The following is a 13,199-nucleotide window of genomic DNA, read 5'->3' on the forward strand; positions in this document are numbered from 1 at the left end:
TTCATTGGTATGGAACTTGGCTATCAGTTTCTGCTCAGCGATTCTGCATTGCTGTATATCTCGAAGGCCACCTTGGAGAACACTCACCCGAAGATCGGAGGCTGAATGCCCTTGATCACTGAAGTGTTCCTAGACAGGGAACTCAAGTTGACCTACAACACAGACTACGCTGAGAGACTCTGCCGTTTTGCACACTCCTCGATCATCTCGTACACCAACTCTACAGCAGACACTGCAACATTGAAATTGAGATTGAGTCCATATTCTCAGCTTGCGCTCAGGATACAGTGGACCAGCTACAAGACAGTGCCAAGCAGATGAGGTAATGGAACTACACCACCTACGTGCACACCAGGAACAAGAAACTGGAGAAACTCGGCATCACCACCAGCAGTAACCAAGCCTCCCCTGATACCACAGTTGAAACTGGTACGATCACAAGGAAATCCATCATCAACTTGTTTGACCACAACCTTCAACTGGACGAAATCGAAGTTCTTAGCCAAGGGCTCAATTTCTGCCCCACTACCAAAATGGATCCCATTGTTCTGGTGGCAGACACAGAGGAATTCATGAGGCTCTGGAAATTCTTCCACAAACCTCAAGACATCAGCAGCGAGCCCAATGAGACAGCCAACGAACCAGAACAGTAGACAAGAGAGATCTGTGGTGCAGTGACCAAAGAAGAAGAGTCGAATTGGACCCCTCCAGAAGGCCACTGCTCTAGGCTCGAAACGTAGGGTCAAGCTATCAGGAGTTGCATTAACACCAGATTCATCAGCTGCAATCACAAGATAGCGCAGAACTTCACCTAAGCACAATGCAAAGCCATCCATGCTCTCAAGACCAATCGTAACATTGTCTGCTGATTTGATGGTAAAGGAGGAGCCACTGCCATACAGAATAGAACAGACTACTGCAAAGAAGCTTACTGACAACTGAACAGCCAGGAGCACTACAGACAACTACCTGCTGATCCGACCAAAGAACACACCCATCAAATGAACAGACTGATCCAGATCCTCAGAGTATCCTATGCACTCTAATCCCACATACTTCTCGCACAGGAGCCTTCTACTGCCTTCTGAAGATACACAAAGCCAACACACCTGGATGTCCCATCATATCAGGCAATGGGACCCTGTGTGAGAACTTCTCAGGCTATGTCGAGTGCATCTTGAAAGCCATTGTACCCTCAGCTTCTGTCACGACACCACAGATTTCTTACAGAAACTCAGCACCCACAGGCCAATTGAACCAGGAACATTCCTCATCACGATGGCAGAGGTAATGGTCTGGAAAGGGTTTTTGAAGTAAGTTTGGATCCAGTTACAAGTGCACATTATAGATAGAACATATTGCAGCCATGCAATATTGGAGTTAGGAGGAATTGACAGTGAGTTCAGTGGCAGGACAATGAGCAAACTACTATTTTGTAACGGGTTACTCGGGTTTTCCAGCTTTCCCCATCCAGGAAAATATGCAAACCCTTGACACACATTCCCTGCTGTAGTATGACACAGGCTACACCACAATGGGAGGAATTGAATATTACACAATTGGCTGCTAACATCCTTACGGTATTGAGAAGTGCATTGAAGAAGTAGCAGGAGGTGGTTGGGCCAAAGGTATGATACAAACTTGCCAACCTCTAAAGATTTAATACTAAAAGTTAATAAAGTTGTGGCAGACATAACGTACATCATTACTTCTGCACATTCCTAGGAATATCAACCTCATTTGCATGACAACATTATAACTCAGCACTAAACATAGACAGTAAGTCGCTGGCTCATGGACTGTCTCAAAATGAAGAAAAAATGTGTCACTTCAACTAAAGTCTAATGACCGAGATCATAAATTCAAGTCGATTAATTTGGGAAAAATTAACAGATAAAAATATAAGAATAGACAAGAGAATTGGGACTATCTCATTTAGAGTAGAAATCAATTTAACGTTTTTTGAACTTTTTAACTTTTATTTTAAGTACACAATCAAACTAAACTTTCCAAAAAACAACCATTTATATAACTGGATTTATTTTTATTCATGATGTGGAGGTGCCGGTGTTGGACTGGGGTGGACAAAGTCAGAAATCATACGACACCATGTTATAATCCAACAGGTTTATTTGAAAACACAAGATCCAAAACCTGTTGGACTATAGCCTGGTGTCGTGTGATTTCTGATTATTTTTTCATTCATGGGATGAGGGCCAGCATTTATTGCCTGTCCTTAATTGTTCACAGGGCAGTTAAGAGTCAACCACATGGCTGTGGGTCTGCAGTCATATATACAATAGTTAGGATGGGAGTTTCCTTCCCTAAAGGATATTAGTGACAATCGATTCATGGCCACCATTAAACTCTTAATTCCAGATTTTTCATTGAATTCAAATTCCACCATCTGCCCTGGTGGGATTCGAACCCAGATCTCCAGAACATTACTTGGGTCTCTGGATTAACAGTCCAGTGATAACACCACTAGGCCATCACCTTTACTGAATGCTATTATGCATTGACTTTATGTAGTGTTTACCAGATCACATGCTGCAATTGCAAAGCAATACGTGATGCTTATTGGTAAAGTTTCTTGTCCTGTCCAATATTTAGCTATTAACTAACTTGACTACATTATACAATACAATACAGCCTGTGTCAATTCCTAATCCGCATTTAGAACTGCTACTTATTGCCCATATATGCAGGTTCTATCTCTCTGCATGCCTCTCATTCATTTGTCTATCAAGATGTGCCTTAAATGTTGCTAGCAAGCCTGCTTCCACCACCTCCATTAGCAGTGTGTTTCAGGCACCCGCCATGTGAAACATTTTCCTCATACTTCTCCCCTAAACATTCCTCCTCTCATCTTGAACCTGTGCCTTATTGTAGTTGACCTTTCCACCCTGGGAAAAAGCCTCTGCTATGTAGCCTATCTGTGCCTCACATAATTTTGCAGACCTCTATGAGGTCGCCCCACAGCCTCCATCTTTCCAGTGAAACCAATCTGAGTTTATCCAATCTCTCCTCATAACTAAAACCCTCCAAATCAGGCAATATTGTGGTAAAATTGTGAAGAAAAAAACCAGAGTTAACATTTCAGGTCCGGTGAGCCTTCCTCAGAACTGGTCACTGGACCCGAAACATTAACTCTGATTTTTCCTTCACAGATGCTGCCAGACCTGCTGAGCTTTTCAAGCAACTTCTGTTTTTGTTCTTGATTTACAGCATTCTCAGTTCTTTCGGTTTTTATTCTGGTAAACTTTCCCTGCATCCTCTCCAAAGCATCCACATCCTTCTGGTTGTGTGGCCACCAGAACTGCATGTAATATTCCAAATGGGGCCTAACTAAACTGTTACACATTTGTAACATAAGTGGCCAACTTTTATATTGGATGACAAAGCCGAAGGCAAGTGTGATATACACCTTTCAAGTTGTTACTTATGGGGTTATGCTAGGTACCATCTTTGCTACATTATGACAATGACTACACTGGAAAAGTAAAGTTGCCCTAATCCTAATGGACCATAGGGACGCTCTCTCATTAGAGAGAGATGACTGGTGGTGGTTTAACCTGAGGGTCACCTTACCTCAGACAAAAGGTGAGGTTGAGAAGACCAGTACTTCCTGGTAACCTCAGCCAGTGCAGGAATTGAACTCCAAGTTGTTGGCATTAATCTGAATTGCAATACAGACATTCAGCTAACTGAGCTAACTGATCTCCTATCATTGGCTGTAAATAGTTTATAATTTTACCAAGGTGCTATATAGAAAGGCAAGTTTCTTTCTTCAGGGCTGAAGCTGCTTCCTACAATTTGGACAAGAGACTCAGTGTTTAGAGGTGTGTGTTGCCCTCTGATTTTTCAGTGCCACTAGCCAGTTCCTCATTTATAAGATGCTATAGTGGAACAAAATGCATGGCATTTGTGGGCTATAAGAAGGGATATTAATGTGTCAGGTATTTCCAATTCTAATAGATAATTGACAAAAACTATGCTGATTAGCATAAATACCATTGATATCTTTTGAAGATTCCATTGGTGTTTTATTTCCAAGTCTCTTGTGAGAAAAATTTTGTCTTACTACAGGATGAGAACCATGTTTAGAAATGCCAGCTGTGCTAATTCAGGTTTGTCTCTGGTAAGGAGGCTCAACGAACAAGAATTTTCTTTTTATCTGAAAGGAGATGGCAAAAAGGAGGAAGGCAAGTCACATGGGTTGCCACCATGTATTTGATGTCTCCAGTGGCTGGATATAGAATTCCAAAGAAGGTACAACTTACATTTATATTGTTTTTTTTTATAACAACAGGATGTCCTAAAGTGCTTTACAGCCAGTGAAATATTTTGAAGTGTTCTTACTGTTATAATGTAGGACAGGCACAACGGCAATAAAATGTACACTCCTGGCCGTAGCATCCCAGCATTTGCCATTAGGGAGAATGGGATTGAAGTAAGACATGGCATTGTTTGATGTATTAGTCTTAGTGCTAATTAAAAATGCTGCACACAACTGTTATACAGATTTCTTAACAATCTCTTCAAAGAGACCAAAAAGTCTCTGCCTGCAGATAAAATTGCAGTCTGAGGTAAAGGAGAAAGAGTGAGCCATAATCTGCAGCAAATGTGCAAAGGAAAAGAAAATTCTTTATTTGGGCAAACAGAATGTGCAATTCTTAAATTGGTTTTCAATTCTTGAAAAGACACAGCAGCTTCATTCTTTGCCTGATATATTCCACATTTCATAGCAAGAACATATAATTAAACGATCTTGTCACATGTCAGAATGTACGGCCTCTAGTTCTTCCTTTATCTCAAATTTGCATCAGCAATTTTTGCCTCAGTAACATTCGTAGGCATGCACAGTCTCAGGTTTTGTCCTTTCCTGAAATTTCAGCAGATTCTGCAACCTACAAATTAGAACTGTGTTAAATGCATTTCATATCTGTCATCTGTTTCAAAAGATTTGATAAAATCTTACAAGAATTAATGTATACCAAAAAATATTTTTCAAAAAAAAGCAGAAGAGAGAGATAGCAGTTTCTACAAGGCAAGAACAAACTAAGCTGAGTTTTCAGTTAAATTTCCCTGTCTGGGGATAGTTTGCATTTATGACTGATGTTGACAGCACAATTAAGTTATCTTAAGCTGATATATGAGAGATGTAGAAGAAACGGAAAGATAATAAGTTCTGAAAGTTGAAAGCATCAAATTGAATCAGTATTCCTCTGATATTCCTAACCTACATATCTTACAGCATACAGAATAAAACTGAAATGAAAATAAAGCAGTTATTTGATAATAGTACAGGAAGAACTAAATATATTTGTGGAGTAGAAGTACAATTATTAATTTGCTACCAATTTTGAGAAAAAAGGTTAATAAGTGCATATTATGTACCTGATGCTACATTTTTAATTCCACTGTAACATTACATACATCCATTACATTAATAAATAAAATCAGAGGCATCATACTGTAAAATCCTTAATTAATGTAGCTTATCATTAGAAACTAGACATCACAATACCAATGCAATATTACAGTCTACATCACTTGGCTAGATCTTAAATTTCTCCCAGAGATATATAATGTGCACACCTGTTAATTTTCAATAAAGTCCTCCCTATGGCTTTATAACACCATTTCTCAAGATTTCTGACAATGCTTCATACCAAAGATTTTCACTGTTACAGGCAGATGCAATCCATCTGTTCATGTGGAAAATTCTCGAGACAGAAGGCGGTGCCAATAAACTTTCAATCATAATAGGACTTCTTCTTTTGCCACAACCCAATATATTCATTTTAAAAATGCATTTGCTAATAGTTACCATCCTTTACAAGTTTTTTTAAAAAAAACGTGTTCAGATTATGGTTCATTTTTGTCTCTAAAATCCCATTCCTGCCAAAATCTATAGACACCTTTAGGTACATATAGACACAGAGAGCATGGCTATATCAACATCCCTATGGCAATTCATTATATTTCAATTGACCAAGTAATGCTGATGCATTCCTCCAGAATAGTCCACCTCTTGAGAGCTGGAGAATTCTACAAATCCAAAATTATTTAACTTATTTGATGTGACAAAATATATCGCTGAGTAAGGGAAGTAGGAAAACTGACCTGGAAGAATCTGAAGCTACATGAGAGTCAACAGATAAGCCTCTTTTTCATTGTCATGAATTGCTGTGGTCCATTTGTCCAATATTAAAAGCAAATTTTCAAAGATTCTACATTAACAATTATTTTCAAAGTTTTGGCTTTGTCAATAGCCAACATTAAAACCACTGACTGGCCAATATTATGCCTGCAAACAACTAAGGTAAGTACACCACAATTCCACTGTATGACTTCAGTGATCATTTCAAACGGGGGTAACATTTTCACAAACATTGCCCAGGTTTGGAGTAGATTTTTCTCTGATGGATTATCAAATTTGGACAAGGAAGTGGTGGAAAATTAGGAGAGAGTTAAGTCATGAAGTGAGGCAGTCAAATGACTGCGGTACGGGAATGCTAGCATTAGGAGATTTTCTTGTTTTTATTTTGCTCATTATTTCCAAGAGCTGTCTTACAAAGGATGGCAGCACACCAAGGTACTGGTGGTTTTATCCTGGACACCCTCCAATGGAGATGGCCTCTTTCAGCTTCTACACTCCTCCTTCCTTTAGTTAGCCATGCCAGCTTTCACTTCAGAGATCGTTACACTCCTTTTGCTTAACCATCAGTACTCATTAGTCATCTTTTTCTTGGACTATATAATACCAATGCACCTGCAATAAGGCTTGAGAGTTGTTTACCAGGTCATAAATAGAAATATAAATTTGGAGAGAACGATGAGGCATTGGTATAAATTAATAATGATGAGGCTAATGGGCTTTAAAGAAAGTGGGTCTGAGTTCTTTGGATTTTAGAAGAATGAGAGGTGATCTCACTGAAGCTTAAAAAAATCTGAAAAGTCTACACAAGGTAGATAAGGTAGATGCAAGAAGGATGTTTCTCCTGGTTGGCACTGATTTGAACCAGGGGACAGTATCATAACAAGAGGTTCTTATTTTGGTCCTCCATCGAGGACCAAAATAAGGAGGAACGTCTTCACTCAGAGAGCAGTGAATCTTTGGGTTGTGGAAAATCCGTCATTGATTACATTCAAGACAGAGATCAATAGATACTAATGGGAGTAGAAATGCCATGATCTAGAACAGCAAGCAAAGTCAAGGGGCTTAGAAGGCCTACTCCTACATTCAGGAAACATTCAAGCTCTAATCTGATACAGAGATTGGGAGGGGGAGCTATAAGGCCCTTCAACAACAATAATACACTCTTATATAACTCCTTGAATGGAGAGAAATATCCTGAGGCATTGTCAGAAATATGGACATTAAGGCAAAGGAGTAGATATTAGGAGGCACGATTAAAAGCTTGGTCAATGAGGTGAGTATTAAGAGCGGATTTTTAAGATTCCTAGTTTGGGAAAAGTTTTAAAATTCTTATTGCCAATGATATTCAGAGGAAGGGTCCTGATCCGAAACGTCAACTTTCTTGCTCCTCTGATGCTGCCTGGCCTGCTGTGTTCCTCCAGCTCCACACTGTGTTATCTCTGAGTCCAGCATCTGCAGTTCTTACTATTTCTTTGTAAATATATTAGGTAATGCTATTCGATTTACAATTATGACTATGCTCCAATCAATCATACTCCTTAATTGCAATACATACGAACCGCTATGGATGATAGTTCTCGTGTAAAATGTAATTTGTTTTGGGGGGGGCAGGGAGGGGTAAGTTATGTTAATGTCTGCAGACTTTCAAACAATTGCCCAACCAAAATTTTTTGAAAATATCATCATCAGTGGCATTCATGAACTATTAATCAGCCTTCAAAACATACGTATTGTGTACCAATAATTCTGAAGGTAAACAGAGTGATATCTATAATCTTTTAATTGCAATCTTAGCCATTTACATTCAGTTACTCGTAACTGCTCGAGTTTTAAAATCTTTTGGCTGATTGCAGGGCAATTTTTGCCTGAAAATAGCAAAGAAATTTAACTTCAAAGAGGGCAAATCAGCCGATTATTATCTGTCTATCCCCTGCAGTGCATGTCATGGCTTCTACCCAACAACAAATGGTTTCTGAGAAATTGCCTGTGGAATCTCCTGTGGTCCCAAATGGAAGTAGCAGCAAATCATTAGATGAAAGTCTTTTAAAATTTATTACTGCCAGCCTCGGACATAATTTTTCATGATGAATGCCAGTTTTCTCTGCATACGTTCACTGAATCTTGAATAACAGCCAAAGGCATCACTGTTAAATACTGCTCTCCTCTGTGCCAGTTTCAATGAGGTTTGTAAATACCTTCACTCCACTGGAGCATTTACCTATGTACTTCAGATGTCAACCACCACAATAACATAAAATGTCTTGATTCTTATCTGGCATATCTGAAGTTCATGTATTCTGGAAGAACACAGCATTAAGCCAAATATCATTCTCAGAAAATGTCTAATTCTGGAATTCTCTATTATACATAATCAAATCCAAAATAAAAACATGCTCAACCAGTCCAAGCACTCTTAGAATGCTACGTGCACTTTCCAATCAATACAATTATTAGCCTGCTGTCAATGACAGTGAAAGACAAGGATTCTAGTAAATGTGTAACGTTTGTAATATAATGTGCTCAAGTTGCTCACAGTAAAAGATATGTCTACACAAATGGATTTTTCCAGAGTACAGTTGGTACAGTCCCTGGTTGGGTGTGATCTGTTCTCCACTGACTGCTCTCAAGTCCCTTTTCTTAATTGCCATATCATTTAATGCCTATCCTATCATTCTAATACCATCTCATCACGCTGCACATGTTCCATACAATTATTCTCTCTACAGCAGAGCTTATAGAGGCATTCAGAATTATGAATGGTTTTCATGGCCTCTTCCGGTGCTGTACTATTAGGAGAAACTGTTCCAACAAGTATCAGTAACCAGATGGAAAAGATTTAAGACAATTTCCAAAGACACAATGAGTATTAGGTGGAGTTATTTCAGAAATGCAGAGAGTTGTTAAGCTCTGGAACCCACCACTGCGTAGTTCACAATCCAAATTGTGCTTGAAATCATTAAGATGAAGGGTGCTGATAGAAGGACCAAAAGTAACAAAACCACTGAACTGAATGGCAGCAATATTAGAGTGCTGAATTAAATTAAGAAAGAAACCTGCACAGCACTAGTTAAAATAATGGAACATCCATTGGGTGTAGGAGATAACTAATGTTGAAATCAATTTTAAAAAGCAGAACAAATTGGTTTCAGGGCACTTCAGAATCATCAGCTCTATGCCAATTCAAATATTGGAGGAATCTCTGATTAATTAAGCAATGGCATGAATTTAGAGAGGTGAAAGTTGTTTTTGATGAGCATTCTCGATGTCTTTGGAGGAATAAGGAGATTGAAAGGCTTTCATAAGAATTTCCACAATGTTTAATAGTCTTGACAGCCAAGCTGGGACAGGATAAATAATTGAATTAGAAATAAGAAACACAAAGTACCCATGAGAGCCATAATGCCACACAGGGGAGAGGTGCTGAGTTAAGTAAACTACTGTGGGGGTCAGTAATTGGACTTTATTGGTGACTGAATAAATTACCTGAATTGTAACAGATTATTAGGCTGTAAATTTGCAGCTAATATAGCTGAGTGCAGCTGGGTCAGAACATGAGCTAAACTTTTCAGAAATGTTTAAATCTAACATCTAATGCAGCAGACAAGTAATTTAAATTGGTGCCAAATACAAAGGGTTGATTTCCTTCCTAACCTCAGCTTACTCCACTAAATCTCCAGTCTCACTGTCCTTTTCATATCAACTACCCTCTCAACGTTGTCACAATCTCATCCTCTTAAAACCTCTTCAGTTCCCCAACTTGTTCAGGATACATTATTCATAACCTTTTGAAGTTAAACATGTTTTGAACCAACTCCGTCCATGCAAAGAACCCAGTAGAAATGCAGATATTTCAGGAAGTCAATGCATTTTGTATCGGATTGGTCATTCTAGAATTTGAGCTGATGGCTAAAGGTCACACACATTAGGATGTAAATCAGGACAGTCAACCCGCCAATAGTTACTGTCTCACCCTGTGTGGCACATACATCATTCCCATTCAGACTAAACTCAGCAATTTCAGTTTGACACATTGTAACTCCTCAAAACAAATAATGCAGCTCACACACTGTAGACATTTATTACTACACTCCAGTAACCAGCTGAATTTCTGGCCACAAAAACTGAGGAACTGAGGAAGGGTCACCGGACCCAAAACGTTAACTCTGATTTTTTTCTTCACAGATGCTGCCAGACCTGCTGAGCTTTTCCAGCAACTTTGTTTCTGTTCCTGATTTACAGCACCTGCGGTTCTTTCAGTTTTTATTTAGTAAATTTCTGGCCACTCCTTTTACTATTGTTTCTTTACTTAAGTGGTAACACAGAATATATATGTGACCTGCTTCCCCTCCTAAAAATGGGGATTACAAAATAAAATTTAGAGACAGTTTGAGTCGAAGGAGAAGAAGATTATGAATGAAGACTTGGAGATGAGCAGTATCAAGTGCCTGGGATCGTAGAATCATAGAATCCCTACAGTGTGGAAACAGGCCCTTTGGCCCAACAAGTCCACACCGAACCTCAGAGCATCCCACCCAGACCCATCCTCCTATAACCCATCTAATCTACACATCCCTGAACACTATGGGCAATTGAGTATGGCCAATCCACCTAGCCTGCACATCTTTGGATTGTGGGAGGAAACCGGAGCACCCGGAGAAGACCCATGCAGACATGGGGAGAATGTGCAAACTCCACACAGACAGTCGCCCGAGGTAGAATTGAACCTGGGTCCCTGGCGCTGTGAGGCAGCAGGGCTAAGCACTGTGCCAACGTGCCGCCCCACTAAATCTGCACTGGGTAAATTTGGAACTATGGCAAAGAACTATAGCTCTCACTGAAGTATTTTATTTTTATTAATTATGGAACGTTATTGCCCACCCCTAATTGCCTTTGAGAAGGTGAGATTCTTTCTTGAACTGCTGCAGTCCATTTATTGTAGGGACACTGTTAGAGAAGTTACAGGATTTTGACCCAGCAACACTGTGAAAGAACAGTGATATAATTCGTCAGGATAGTGAATGGCTTGGAGGGGAACTTGCAGGTGGTTGGTTTCCCACATATCTGCTATCTTTATCCTTCTAGATGGAAGTGGTTGTGGGTTTGGAAGGCTATGTCTAAGAAGACTTGGCAAATTTCTGCAGTTGATGGTATACACCATTGGTCCTGGGCATCAATGGAGGAGGGAGTAAATGTTTATGGGTGTGCATCCTGAATGGCATCAAGCTTGCTAAGTGTGGTTGGAGCAGCACTCATCCAGGCAAAGGATAAGCATTCCATCACACTCCAGACTTGTGCCTTGTAGATGGTGAATAGATTTCAGAAACAGAGGTGAGTTAGTTGCTGCATGATTCCGAGCTTCTGACCTGCTTTTGAAGTCACAGTATTTATATGGCTAGCCCAGTTCAGTTTCTGGTCAACTGGAACCGTCAGTTTGTTGATAGTGGGAGGAATTCAGCAATGGGAGTACAACTGAATGTTGCGAAGTTAGCTACAGCACTTGTGGTTTGGGAGGCAGGAAGTTACAATTTGGTGTTTGTAAAATGCTAGGGGGAAAAGCATTGCATGGTCCCTTTAAAAGATGATGTGCTTTTTCTATGCTTAGAGATTTAAAAAAAAAATTACTGAGAGCAACAGCTTGAAAGTTTGCAAGTACACAGAGAGCACCCAAATTGAAACAGTTGTGTCAAAAGGAGTTACTGCCGCCGCCTACCCCGCTCCTCCTACCTCCGACGCCGGTCCGCCCATCACTGACGCGGACGCAACTCCACCCACCGCCGGCGCAACTCCGCCCACGACGCTCCGCCCACAGCCGACGCCGACACAGCTCCGCCCACAGCCGACGCCGACACAGCTCCACCCACAGCCGACGCCGACACAGCTCCACCCACCACCTCCACAGCCAGCAGCTCCAGAGGAGACAGCAGCACCCAGCCCTGCCGAGTCTTCACCATCCCCCCAGACCTACCCCTTACTGAGGACGAACGGTCAGTCCTCAGTAAAGGGCTCACCTTTGTCCCCCTCCACCCACAGATCAACGAATACCGCTCACGCTTGGACATAGAGCAATTTTTCCGCCGCCTCCGCCTCCACGCTTACTTCTTTAACCGTGAACCTAACCCTCCCTCTACTGACCCCTTCTCCCGCTTCCAACACACCCCCTCCTCCTGGACACCACCCCAAGGCCTCCTACCCTCCCTCGACCTCTTCATCTCCAACTGCCGTCGAGACATCAATCGCCTCAACCTCTCCACCCCTCTCACCCACTCCAACCTCTCCCCCGCAGAACGTGCAGCCCTCCGCTCCCTCTGCTCCAATCCCAACCTCCCCATAAAACCCGCGGACAAGGGAGGTGCAGTTGTAGTATGGCGCACTGACCTCTACATCGCCGAGGCCGGACGCCAACTCTCCGACACCTCCTCCTACCGCCCCCTTGATCATGACCCCACCCCTGAGCACCAAACCATCATCTCGCAAACCATCCACAACCTCATCACCTCAGGTGACCTCCCACCCACGGCCTCCAACCTCATCGTTCCCCAACCTCGCACTGCCCGCTTCTATCTCCTTCCCAAAATCCACAAACCTGAATGCCCTGGTCGACCCATTGTCTCCGCCTGCTCCTGCCCCACCGAACTGATCTCCAACTATCTCGACTCCATTTTCTCCCCCTTGGTCCAGGAACTCCCTACCTATGTCCGTGACACCACCCACGCCCTCCACCTCCTCCAGAACTTCCAATTCCCCGGTCCCCAACACCTCATCTTTACCATGGACGTCCAGTCCCTCTACACCTGCATTCCCCATGCAGATGGCCTTAAGGCCCTCCGCTTCTTCCTGTCCCGCAGGCCCGACCAGTCCCCCTCCACTGACACCCTCATCCGCTTAGCCGAACTCGTCCTCACACTCAACAACTTCTCTTTCAATTCCTCCCACTTCCTACAGACAAAGGGGGTAGCCATGGGTACCCGCATGGGCCCAAGCTACGCCTGCCTCTTTGTAGGTTACGTGGAACAATCCCTCTTCCGTACCTACA

The 13,199-nt window shown here is 41.7% G+C and overlaps 1 protein-coding gene across 2 annotated transcripts in view; it reads right to left on the reverse strand.

Moving 5' to 3' along the window:
* Nucleotides 1-13,199, reverse strand: part of mrpl13 (mitochondrial ribosomal protein L13) — an 86,036-nt gene that overhangs the window by 21,507 nt on the left and 51,330 nt on the right. The window contains exon 7 of one of the 2 annotated variants that reach the window (XM_048595522.1): nucleotides 4,628-4,910. The exons of the other annotated variant lie outside the window; for it this stretch is intronic. Coding sequence (XP_048451479.1) covers nucleotides 4,841-4,910 — 70 coding nt within the window. The 3' untranslated portion in view covers nucleotides 4,628-4,840. Of the gene's footprint in view, nucleotides 1-4,627; nucleotides 4,911-13,199 lie in introns of those variants that run through there. 2 annotated transcript variants of the gene reach the window in all.

Source organism: Rhincodon typus, chromosome 4 (assembly GCF_021869965.1).
Source record: "Rhincodon typus isolate 14 chromosome 4, sRhiTyp1.1, whole genome shotgun sequence".
In the NCBI taxonomy this organism is placed as follows: Eukaryota; Metazoa; Chordata; class Chondrichthyes; order Orectolobiformes; family Rhincodontidae; genus Rhincodon; species Rhincodon typus.